General features: G+C 40.8%; 1 protein-coding gene across 1 annotated transcript; it reads left to right on the plus strand.

Moving 5' to 3' along the window:
* Positions 1-431: 431 nt before the first annotated feature.
* On the plus strand, positions 432-9,916 carry golt1ba (golgi transport 1Ba). The gene is made up of 5 exons (XM_086146728.1): positions 432-589; positions 1,887-1,978; positions 4,085-4,263; positions 4,825-4,906; positions 6,955-9,916. The coding sequence occupies exons 1-5, from the start codon at positions 565-567 to the stop codon at positions 6,991-6,993; spliced, it is 417 nt and encodes a 138-aa protein (XP_086002854.1). The 5' UTR covers positions 432-564; the 3' UTR covers positions 6,994-9,916.
* Positions 9,917-13,327: the final 3,411 nt, after the last annotated feature.

Consider the following 13,327-nt stretch of genomic DNA (forward strand, 5'->3'; position numbering starts at 1 on the left):
CGCCTTGGTATGGCTCAAAAGGTGTAATTACGCCCTACAATTTGCCTGCCAGGTTTTACAGAAATGTTACTTCCCGCCCCAGAACATATTATACCAGATTCAAATCAAAGCCAACGCCCAAAAAAAATGGACATTTCTTAGATATATATACAGATTGATTGTGCAAGCAGGGATCCTGAATGGGAGTGTTGCCTAACAAAAATCGCCCGGACACAATTTTACCCATGAAAAATTATGTTTGGGTCACCGTCCAAACATTTTAAAGAAATACAATTTTTTTATATCTACGTGATAAGTATTGCTTTACTGCATGAGGAAATGTACATCTGTAATTGTAGAGTTTTTTTTTTCTGCGATTTTTAAAATTGTAGTAGTGAAAGTTGCAGTGCTGAAAGCAGCAACAAAATCCCGGGCAGTGACATCGCGAGAAGGTGTGTTTCCGGAAGACGTGGCTGTTGCTTCTGTGGCAGCTGTCATCTAAATAATTCTAGATGAGCACTTAACTAGCTCTTAAAATATTTTCTGATTTTCTTTTATATCTTTGCCATTTTCAATAGTCCCAAGATGATATCGCTAACGGACTCACAGAGTAAGTATTATGGTATCGTATAGCTTTTCCGTCTCTACAACCCGGCTTCTAAGCTGGAACCACTTTAGCTAACTATGGTAGCCGTTAGCATCTCCTGCTAAGGTGAGTTAGCTTAATTTTTGTTTCATGTCACGTCTTTACGGAGAGCTAACAACGCAGACTGACTGCAGTAATCTCACTTGATTCCCATTCAACTCAAGTTAAAATATGCCTTCTTTAAATGTCTCTGCAACAAACAATTTTGATAAACATCGTCCTTGCGTGTTCAATTCTATTACATCTTTCGATAAATCTGAGCACTTGTTTCGTTTCTCATGTAATATTTTGGTTTGGTGGTTTTTAATACCACTTGATACATCATTGAATCGGAGTGAGCTGTTGAATGTAATCAACATTTTTCAGTGTGCGATATGAGTGATTTGGACAATTATAAATTTCCATAACAGCCCCCACACAGTTGTTAAGACGTTAAGTTCTCATAGATGTAATAGCTCCATGTCCAGCATGTGTTGTCTATAGGGTAAATGTCTTTCGTTTGGCAACACGAATTAAGAAAAGTCTTAAGATGTCACTTCCTCCTTCCCTGTTACAAATTGAAAAATATGTCTATGCACCTATTTTGCATTAAATAAACATAAGAGCTGGATGCACTACACCTCATTTTCACTGTAAAGCCCATCATCAATGATCATTAGGTTTAAGGTTCCTACATATAATTTCAAATTAAAATTCTTTACACGAATTTGCAAGAAAATAGCTGCCTGGAGATTGAGAAAACAGCTATGTGCTATGCATTAGCTGTGTTTTTTTACTGGAGGAAATTTGAATTTTCAAAATTATTATTCTAGCCCTTTTTTGTATGTTGAGTAGACCACCAAGATTGCTTTCTTGCCAGACTGGTGTACAAGTTATAAGGATATAATACTATCTGGTTTAGTCAGCATTTGTTACTAAAATTCTCACTAGCAAAATGCAGCCCTTGTCAAGAAATTGCGACTAAATTCCATCTAATCTACTTTCATGAACAACAAAATATCTTTGCTAGGAACCTTTTTTAGGGCCAGTGACAAGACAGCAAAATTCAAGTCACTTATAATGACAGTTTTTCCACAATTTGAGGCAACAAGAAAAATTTGACTAAATTATGTAACCGTCACCCTTAAGAGTTTGAAAGGATTAACTATGTGTGAGCCAGTGACAAACATGTTTCCCATTTTTTTTCTAAAAGTAGACTGTTCTGTGACTCCATGAGTAACAAGAACAACCTGGATGATAATTCACTGTGTGTGTCCTACAGAGATCGGAATGGGATTAACAGGCTTCGGCGTGTTTTTCCTCTTCTTTGGCATGATTCTGTTCTTTGACAAAGCACTCCTGGCAATTGGAAATGTGAGTTATATCTGCTTTCTCTTATCTGTGATTCCGAGACCTTTCCAGATACAGGAACTATAGAGGAACTCCTTCCTCTATAGTAACTATTGTTGTAGATACACTTGTTCCAAGGGACACAGGGCATTATGTCAGTATATATCACATATATCACATTCAGAATTGATTATGAATTAATTCTTGAATTTATTTATTGTATGCTACTGATTTCTTTGTTTGTGCAGAACTTTAATGGAAACAACTTTACAAATGCATTTATTATTATTATTGTGTATTGTTATTTTAATATGATATTTGATACAGTTTCTATCAAAGTCCAGGTAAAAATCACAGACAGGTACAACTTTGTTTTTTCCTTGAAACAATTCTTTGCTAACACCACAAAATATGTGATAAATATATGTGCTATAATAATGTAAATTGTCATATTATTATTTTATCATTTCCAAATATCTATAGACCGGGGATGGGCAAACTTCGGCCCATGGGCCACATCTAGCCCATTGGTCTTTTAATCCGGCCTGCCAAAGAATTCATACTTGATGTGAATGATTGGATTAATAAATGTGGGAGCTCAAACCGGAGATTATTTAATTTTTGGAGCTACTTGAGAACACTTGAGAATTTTCCTGAGCTAAATGACAGAGATTTGCTTTGTAATTAAGTCTTTACTGTGGACATACTGACACACATGAATGAGCTGGATGTGAAGCTACAAGGGGAAAAACCGGTTTGTGCGTGAAATGCGAGCAAACGTCAGAGCCTTCAAAACCAAGCTGGTTTTGGATTCAAAGCACATGTCAGACAATGTTCAGACAAATGTCAGAGGAGTCTGATATGTACTGTTAACTAATGCATTTTTTTGATATATATCATATCTTGTGCTGACCCGAACCGTCTGTCAAATTTTAAAAGTCAATGCGGCCCCCGAGCCGAAAACTTTGCCTACCCCTGATATAGACCATTCCCAACCACATAAATAAAGTAGAATCAAACTGCCCAACATCAGTTAGATGGCTCCCACAATTAATTTGTGTTGTGTGTCCTTCACATGTATGGTAGCACATATCAATACTGAAGAATAGCCTTCTGAATATAATATTCCCTGTTACCCAAACCTGTTTCCTCACATATCACATAGAATGCCTCATTGGCAAGTCGTGCAGGTACTAGCATTTGTTGTAGTTAAAACCTTCAGTAGAATGTGTATTCAGAGAGATTGTACTATCTGATGGTAAAGTGTGTCCTGCCCATATATTAATGTAATGTTCTTGTATATTTTTTTTTGAAAAGGGATCTGGAAGCATGCCTCTGTGTGAAACCCTAAATAAATGAAGCCTCATCTGTCATTGCAGCTTGTTTTCTGCTTTTTGATTAGCTGTGTTAGGTGCTAGCCTAGCAAAGCCTCAACTAGCCTAGCTTTTAAATTACAGTCAACACAACTGAGCTCCGCTCGGTTTCCCCGACCTGTCAGACAGTTTTTGGGTGTAGCCACCAGATGGCAATATAATCCCGCACCCCAAACAAGTTCTGTTGCATCCTGAGTTATGTTTACTCAACAATGGATTAGTCTTTTTGAGAAACTGTGCCCAGCAGTTAATGGAGGTGTAGACAGTGACTAACTTTCTGAATTGTGATTTACTTATTAAAGTTTACCGTGGATTTTTGGAGTTGCACAGACCTCACCCACCCTCTGCCCTGTAAAACTATATGAAAGCGCTGTACAGTGACAGCCATTACATATAGGTACATCAGATTCATGCAGGTTAAACCAGATTGACAAGTCAGGAGACATTTCTAGAAGAAAAACAAGGGCTCAGCGCTCATATCTGTTGGAGACTGGATGGTAATTTTCTGCTGATCAGAGCAATATGGCAGCTATGAATATCCCATCTTTTTTAGAGCCATCAATAATTTGCCTGTCTGTAGAAAATTTATTTTCACTAAACATTTCAGATGTGTCAGAAATCATTTTCATAATATGCAATCGCACAGTTAACAGTCAAATATTACAAGCCTTTGCTGACAACAGATGCAACATTGAAGTGATGCTTCCCACAATGATTGTAGAATAATTTCATCTTAACATCCCTTCCATTGATGCAGATCCTATTTGTCGCTGGCCTTGCCTTCGTGATCGGGTTGGAGAGAACCTTCCGTTTCTTCTTCCAAAAACACAAGATGAAAGCCACCAGTTTCTTCCTGGGTGGCGTGTTCGTGGTTCTTATCGGCTGGCCAATCATCGGAGTTGTACTAGAAATCTATGGCTTTTTCCTCTTATTTAGGTAAGATTGCTAAATAAAAGGTGCCACATTGAAGGTCTGGTGTTACTTGGGAATGCTCATTGTCTGTAAGCTAAATAGTAAAGCTATCACGCTAGTATTTCACAATAAAATATTATTTTTTACTGAAATTGGCATTGTTACAAATAATAAGTGAGCAGGTATTAATTTTTTACTCATAAAACTGTAAATTAGTCAAAAAAAATGGAAAACTTATCAGTTATCAATAACAGTCAACCCCCACTGTTTTGCAGATGCTTTTGCACCTGGTAAAAAAAGTAATACAACAGGGTACCAGAAAAAACATTGTAAATACAAATTTTCTCATTTTAATAATCAAGAAACTGTGTTTGTTTCAATATTTCTTTGCAATTATTACCATAATTTAGGGGCCCTGGCAGGAGTAAGCACTGGATGATGTGTCCACAAATATGCATGATATTATGATGAGACATTTGCTTTCATCACATAACAGGATAATGTCCATGTGCATTTTCAGATTGTGCAGTTTGTGTTTGCCATTTGTAAAGGACTAAGTTTTCTCTCTCTCCACTCTCATCCTAGGGGGTTCTTCCCTGTCGTAATAGGTTTCATCAGAAGAATACCAGTCCTCGGATCCATCCTCAACCTGCCTTTCATCAGCGCGGTAAGAATTACATTACCCAGCTTTGCGGCAATCCTGCCGCTCTGCTACAATTACACACAGCATGGCTCCTTGTCCTGCTCAACAATCATCTCAACCACAACAGATAAACAAAAATGCACTGATCCTATCGACAGCAGCACAACATATTAAACCATAAAGCGGTGACGCTTATGTGTCATATGCTACTGAAGAGATAAGTCATGGACACAGCATTGATGCAGGAAGTAGATAATGTCTAGAAGTGTGAACTGTGTTGGTTCGAGGAAGCCATTTGCGTTGTGTCTCGAAAACATGCGCCTCTCCAGTGGTGTGTCAGAAGCTTTCTTTTGAGGTGAATGTCTCTCTGTCTCCTCTTGTGTTTCTGTGCGTGCCTGTGTGTTTTTAAAGCCTTCGTAAGGCTCTGAGGACAATCTGCAGTTGTGGTCAGTCACTGCCGATTTTCCCTTGCATGCTGCTATGTATCACAATCCATGCAATTCTCATAAGACAATCGCCTCACCGCAAACAGTTAAGCCCACAACTTTGGACTATGGAAACATCTCTTCCTTTCATCACACTTAAGAAAGGCACACACCACAGATGAAAAATGATTGCATCTAGATTTTTAAATTTGGACAGTTTTCGGATAGTATAGTAATCCAGTGCCGGGGGGAAAGGAATTCTGAAGCTATTTAATTAAAGTGCCTTGAGAATTAACTTTTTTTTTGTTTGTTTTGTTTTGTTTTTTAATATATATAAAGCACCAGCTATGATGGAATGTTTTTCCCAGGAAAATTTGCCATAGGTCTACATTAAGTCTATAAAATTCCATTAATTTCTAGATACTGGTAATACAGTCTCTTTTATCTACTCACACCAAATAACACCATTAAAAGCCAGTTTGTATTGATGAAAGGTGTAGAAGATGATGGTGAGAACAGCCATGTTGTATGGCTTAAGACAGGCCTGGCCAACCTGTGGCTCCCAAGCTGCATGCTGCTCTTAAGTTCCTGTTGAATTTTGTGTTTTTTACATGTGCAATCATGTGCCGCTCCAGCATTCTCCGCGCACAGCAAAAAAAAGAAAGACACAAACACAAAAATCGACATGGACGTAACAGCCGCATGTGGCTCAGAGCCACAGTTTGGCCAGGCGTGGTTTAAGAAAAGACAGGAAGCAAGGAAGCAGAGGTGAAGGGAGCAGAAATGAAGATGTTGAGGTTCTCTTTGGGAATGACAAGGATATGATCAGGAATGAGACCATCGGCGCGTCAGCATGCTAGATGGTTTGGAGACGCAGTATGGATGGGTTTTATTTAATTCAACTGAGAGATGCCAGTAAGATGAGGATCAGTGGCAGAGAAGACCATTGTCTTCTAGCAGGAAGGGAGACCTATAACAAAATATCAAAGAACTCCATCAAGGGGGGTTGTTACCATGTTAAATGTTTTGTTTTGTTTTTTAAATGTCAGTTGTACATAATTTTTTTCAGGATTATGGCTCATTATACTTGAGGTGAATAAGCTGACTTATAGTTTGGTGCACTTATACTGACTTGTATTAGCAATCCCTTTGAGCTGTACAAAATAAATTGTTGATTTCAGGAAGGTTTGTCATACATTCCCCGCTGAAACCCGAACTTTACAAATCTAACAGTCAAGGCCAATTACATGATCAATGTCTTTTTATTAGATATTGCAAAAGACACGACATCACCCACAGACAGTTCAAGTTTTATCCATCTTATTAATTACTCAGGTATAACAAAGTGTCAGAAATACCCTAGCTTAATGAAATCTAATGCAGTCTGACCCTCAAATTCATAGAAATTTGAAGAAAAAAGTTCCATAATGTACACCCTGTTGTGTTTTCCCCGTTTTAACTGTGGTGTGTCTCCTTCATCACACATGCTGTCCATTCTAACTGCATAAAGATCGCAGCCACACAGTGCAGCCCAGTCGCTTAATTCCTCTCAGCACCTTGCGATGCCGCCAAACCTCACAGATGTGTGTCAGACAATGGAGGAAACCGAAACGGCACCTAACCCACTTCCCTCTCTTTTCTCTCCAGTACGTGGACAAAGTGGGCGAGAGCAACACCATGGTATAACATTGACTTTTTGTACCCAGAGAAAGCTGTTTTAATCACAGCAGGTTTTATAAAGCGACACAGTCTCCCCAACGGGCTGATTAATATCAGCCAAGGTTGTACATTAAGAGTCCTGCCCCTCGACCTGCCCAAGCGCTACCCCCAACAACCCTTCAGCAGGAAAGGACTGCTCTCTGTATGTAATTTCACCACTCATCATTTCCAATCAAAAGTCCATCAGAGCATCGTACCAGCAGCCTGAGCCTGTTACTAAAGGATGGAAGGTCACGACAATAAATATTCCATGTACGATCGATTAACCCCCCCCCCCATACCCGATATCAAGCGCATCCTGTGCGTAGGATGGAAAACCTCCCAAAAGCACCCCAGACCGTGCGACTTTCCATTTCAGAGGAACAAACCCAACAACCCTCCTGCTGCCTGGATGAGGGTGAGGAGTGGGGAAACTGCTCGCAGTCTCTTTTTTTTTTTTTTTTTTGTCTTTTGTTTGTTGTTTTATTGGACATGTGCCTGGGCTTTAAGTATTTGGACTGGAGATTTTTTTAGCAATGCATTCTGGTCTAATTGCTGTTACTCCATGGTTCTGCGATTCTCTCTGTTTAGTAGTTTTTTGAGCACCCCTGTATAATAACTAGCCTTTGTTACATGTCATTTCTGTTTACAGAAAGGCTAAATGATACATCACTATAAATTATTTTTTCCAATTATTACAGTGGACATGCATATGTTATATTTGGCCCTAATTACTAGGTGTACCTAACTTTTATTTTATTTTCTATGTGTTTGTGTACTGAGTCTTCTTCATACTGGAGAAATTTGGTATCAACATGATTTTTCCATCAAGATCGATGTGAATTTTAAGTCAAGCTTTTTTTTGACATGCAAAAAATTAGACATTATTATGTATTTAATGGTTTGGAGCAAATAAAGCGGGCTACTCATGGTATTTGGTGAGAAGTTAATGTCATGTATTACTAATATTTTGTGTAAAACAGCTTACCTTGTAAGGCGCAGCATGGAAAATTTAGACATTTAGAGTTAAAATGCCCAAATTCACTCCCTTTTACCGTACCAAAAACACCTCATCTGTTGTAAAAGCTTTTTTGCCCATTTGATGGAATGTTATGTTTCAATTTTGGTTTTATTTTGATAATATACTTTGAAAACATGTACAAAATTCATTGATCGACACAAGGCCAAAAGTAGAAAGGCTAACTGCTAACGTGCTACAAGTAAGAAAAACTCAAATACCACACTGTCGCCGAAGGATGCTGTTTTTATTAAATCTTCATGCCTTGTCCTATTTTTGATGTCAAAGTGGAGACAATCCCGACATATTGCTGCATCAGTGATATTCTGAAGACCTACACACTACAAAACTAGTCAGTGCAGATCACATCTAAAGGATCACTTCCTGTTTCTCCTGCTCCTGGCTTTCAGTCTTCAGAGTATTGTTTTGGTGTAAACCGCTATTGTTTGAGGCCAAGCACACCTCAATTTCGACGGGAGTGCTCACTTACCCTGATCTGATTTAGTGTTTCTCTAGTTCACAGGTTCGGACATTCAAATCTCATCTCCGGCCAGTATCATATTAACAGATTGAAGAACCCCTTATCAATACACAGGTTGTCACAGGTTGTCTTGAGACAGGAGCAGATGTAAACCATCCCTCCAAAGCATCTTAAAGGAGATGGATCGCATGTTTATAAACAGTCCTCAGCACATAAAAGATGTAATACATGTGTATGTAAGTATAAACTTGCAGGACACAAGTTAACGGGGAAAAGTGTTGTTACTCCCTGCTGGTTATAAAATCTCAATAAATTGTTAAGAAAAACCAAGTGGCTATATGTCATCACATATTTTACCTTATTACCTTGTCTATTTGCCGAGGTTTCAATTGTGGCTTTTGCAAATATATTTCTTAGAAATGTGTGACCTGTTCCTCAGGATATATGTCACCACCCCAGGAGTCCAAACAGCCATATTTGTAGTTCTCTACATCTGCCTGTTCCTCCATCTGGTACCTCAAGGGCTACTGAAAAAAGTCCCATGTGCCAAAGTTCTTGTCATGAGTTTTGTCCTTGATTTGCTTCAATTGTCTAGGATTTAGGTTTGAAAACTTGTTATTGACAGTATTAAAGTGTTCAACCTGCTCTTTATTGATTTTTATATGTTTTTTTTTTGTTTGTTTGTTTTCACATTTTTGCTTTTCCTAATATCCAGCCAGCCTATTGGTTTCATGTGTTTCATGTGTTATTAGAGCCATCTTAATTTGAGGAGACTGGGGAGACTAGCTCCAATTTTCAAATATGGTTCTTCTCCACCAAATGACTGAATTATGTTTCATGGTATAATAGTTACAAGGAAAATAAATGAAGTGAATGAGCGAGTGAATGGTTGTATGTCTGTAATTTTAGCACCATCATCCATCCCTGCCTCTCACCCTGTGTCAACCGAGATTGTCCCCATCCCCACCGCAGACCCTTGTGCAGGGCAAGTGGTATAGAAAGCAAATGAACTATGGAACACCTACTAAACAACTTGTGACACACTTGAAAAATATCTGGTGAGCCTGGATTACTCTCATACCAGGTAACAAAGTCTGTGCATATGTTGAGTAATTGTCCCAAGAAGAAATTAAATTACTCCATTGACTCATAATGTTGTTATATTGTACTACAAAAATAGTTTGTCTTTAGGGTTGTTTTTGTTTTTTTAATCCCTTTTAAATTTTCTGGAAGATGATTTTCATAGAATATTGCTATGGAATGAAACCACAGGGGTGGAGACAGAGACAAGCCTTTAAATTAAGTCATGTTACTAGAAATGGTGAAGAGTATTGTTTCTGTAAGCGTACTCTGTGTCATCCCGTCTTGGGGGCTTTGTTGTAGCTGTTTAAAATTCAAATAAACCTTTTATTTTAAATGTGTCAGAAAGTTGTATGTTCTCTCTATTTTATGTTTTTTTTCAGTAATGACACATAATGTATTTTTTTACCTAATTTTCTGGCTTTCTCAAAAGTGTCATTTGCAATTGGCAAAAGCCCGGCTGATAGTTCTTGCAAAAATCTTGAAATGAGCAGCATTAAACTAAGAAAATAGCTGGAAATTGAGAAAAAAAATCACCTTATTTGACAAGACGTTACTCAATTACAATATGAAATGTTTCTATTCATAATTTGGATTTTGTCATTTGGGTCATCACTCATGAATCCTCTTCTATTATAGCCTAGTTTACCCTTCATGAATTACCTCACTGACATTTGCAAGTTGTCCTGGATCAGACTCTCAATCATCAGGCGCTCGGATAATCTGTACAACAGAATAATTGAACTCTTTTTGAGGAAAGAAAGGAGGATGGATTTTGTCTACAAATGATCAGAGTTTTTGGTGAGTAAAATGCTGCTATTTTCCTAAATAATACTGCAAGTTTATAAGGTTGGTGCTTTATTGGTGCTTTTTATGTGTCGCAGCTGTTTGCTATAAAGGCATTGATTGTGACTACTGTCCGTTTTTGTGGCTCCCACCACGGGACCGGACTTTGTTGTCCCGATGTGTTCAGATTTCATTCAGGGAAAAACGTCACAATGGTCAGGAACTGATCACGCCAGAATGAATGTCCCTCCGAGAGGATCGTACACCCTCTCTGCACATCCACCGAAGCAAGTCCAGCGGATGTGCAGGTGAGGAGGTTCTGGCCCCAAGCCGAGGAGGCACGGTCATTTTATACCACCACCTCAACGGTTGGGTTTACTTCCTAATAAGGACTTGTTTTACAGACTCTTGGACTTTGGGCCCTTGGGGTGCCGGGCTGCACCCCGGACAAAGCCATGGGGGGTGTCAGTGGCAGAGTACAGAGTTGGGCATCTCTTTGTCGTCACGTGATGAGTTCCCGCGGGTGAATTTTAATACTACATGAGTCATCTGTCCGCAATGCACCTCTCTTTATACTGCATTTCTGCATAATAATATGTTTTTTTATAGCCATAAACAAATTATTTGGGGGGTGGATTGATTTGGAGCACTACCAAAGGCCTAGGTATAAAATGCACGGCCTGCCACTGATCATAATAATAAATAATATATGTAATATATGACACCTTAATGGCTGAACATTGTGTTCGCTATGGACAATCCTTGACAGAAGTCCAACAAAGCACCCCTCGGGTTCAGATCGGGAGCGATTTTTGATCACGACCTTCCAAGTCGCACTGTCATTGCCCACATGAGCGTTGAAGTCTCCCAGTATAACGAGGGAGTCTCCAGTAGGAGTGCTTTCTAGCAACCCTCGAGGGACCCCAAGAAGGGTGGGTAAACTGAACTGTTGTTTGGTGCATAGCCACAAAGAACACTCAGAACCTGTCCCCCCCACCTGAAGGCGGAGGGAGGCTACCCTCTCGTCCACCGGGTTGAACTGCAACGTGCACGTGCTGAGATTGGACAGGGGATAATCAATATGCCCTTACCTGCCGGCGAGGTGACATTCCATGTCCCAAGAGCCAGCTTCTACAGCCGAGGATCGGATCATGGAGCCTTCTGGCGTACTCTGGTCCTAGTGACCCTGTTGGTGTGTTTGGGGGTCTACCAAAAATAATTTCCACTGTTGTCTGCAGCTCCCGCCCCAACATGAGCAGGGGCGGGAGCTGCAGCTGTTCAACAGGTGGATTCCTGCACAGATGATCTGTAGGCCAATTAGATGGGGGGGGTGCATGTCCCAGTCATGCTGATGTTCCAAGGTGAGGATGACCAGTTGTTTTGCCAGGGCTCTTTTGAACCATTTGATGAGCCCATCACCCTGGGGATGCAAAGGAGTCGTTCTAGTATTGCACGTTCCGAAGCATTCACAAAGCGCAAAAAACCCACCTGACTCAAAGTTCCTTCCTTGGTCACTGTGCCTCAAACCTGGTAAACATGCCCTCCTCCAGAGCATCTGTAAGAGTCATTGCCTCCTGGTCCGGAATGGCATATGCCTCTGGCCATTTTGTAGAAATAGTCCATTGTGGCCAGAACATAACAGTTACTATTGTCTGTGCAAGGAAACGGACCCATGACATCCACCGCCACCCTCTCCGATGCCCTCTCCCCTAACCTTGTTCCCCCAAAATTTCAACTCCTTTCTGCTGAAGCAGCACTTGTCAGGGTGAAGCTTCAGACCAGCATTGAAGCATTGAAGGAGCTCCCATGGGCATAGGCCATGAGCTCCCATGTCGTCCAAGTAGCCCAGGCACTCCTGTCAGGGGATGTCAACCAGCACCTCCTCCATCAGTTTTTCGCATGTGGCTGGGGTGTTGCACAGGCTGACGCAGAGTACTCGAAACTGTCACGATCCTTTGCCAGTAAACAAAGCAGTCTCTCCAAGGCCAGCTCCAGTGCCTCCTGTAGAATCCAGGGATGCGTTAGTTGCGTCTGTATGCACATTTACCCGGGAGCTAAGGCCTGTAGAAGCCAGTCTCGAGCCAGCTCCCTTTCAATGTCATAAGGCAACACAAGGGAGCAGTTCCGGGGCCTGTCTCTGCCTATTCAATAGATCCAACTGTAGAACATCTGATTGGTGACACTGTACAAACTGCCGCTGTACAGCACCAACTATGGCCCCATAGTTATCCATTTATCCCAAAGCTCAGCATCATCAAGCATGTTGACACTTCCTCAGTGAGACACAGGGCAAGCTGGAGTGCTTTACTGTCCTCCGACCAGCGTGCAGCCTGTGCCAGCACCTCAAACTGGGTGTGGAAGGCCTCCCAGTTTGTTCTACCGCAGTATTTTGGCGTCTTAACATGATGTTGACTACAGCGGACGCCACCATCTTTGCATCCATCCAAACCCGTGTCGCCCATGGCGGCCATTTTCCCAGCGCCACTGCCTGCTGCACTCAGTGAGCCAAAACCAGCATCAGCAGCCAGCTTCTTTATCATTTGTCTCAGGTGAGCATAATGCTCTGTGGGACTGTCAGATTCCGCCTCATGCCCCGACATACCCACACAAATGTCGTCCACCGCCCCCTCCTTGACTGACAGAGGAGCATCGGTCTTTTCTCGCCGTGCCGCCATACCTCAGGCTGAAGAAGAGCTATCCGGTGCGGGCTCACTGTGCCAGCAAAGTTTGATCGGTTAAACTCCGGTGTTTTACTTTTGACACTGAAATAATGTCCACATGGACGTGCTCAACAATGAGGAGGTTAACAAACATTTCTTTATTTGTACAATTAAGCAACAGCGGCTTCACTCATCTTACTCCGCGCACACACACTCCACCGTGCCCACTTGCTCCCTCAACTCTAAACACCTTCACAGCCAGTCGGAAAACACAGAACTCAGAAATTCCTCTAACTG

This window comes from Fistularia commersonii, chromosome 5, assembly GCF_037954325.1.
Source record: "Fistularia commersonii isolate RoL2024-O1a breed Wild chromosome 5, RoL_Fcom_v1.0, whole genome shotgun sequence".
NCBI lineage: Eukaryota > Metazoa > Chordata > Actinopteri > Syngnathiformes > Fistulariidae > Fistularia > Fistularia commersonii.

What these genes read in the sequence shown, in the direction of transcription:
- golt1ba (XM_086146728.1), top strand. Translation starts at nt 565, where the DNA reads ATGATATCGCTAACGGACTCACAGA. An exon ending in ATCGCTAACGGACTCACAGA is followed by an intron (nt 590 to 1,886) that starts GTAAGTATTATG and finishes TGTGTCCTACAG; the next exon opens with AGATCGGAATGGGATTAACA. An exon ending in CACTCCTGGCAATTGGAAAT is followed by an intron (nt 1,979 to 4,084) that starts GTGAGTTATATC and finishes CCATTGATGCAG; the next exon opens with ATCCTATTTGTCGCTGGCCT.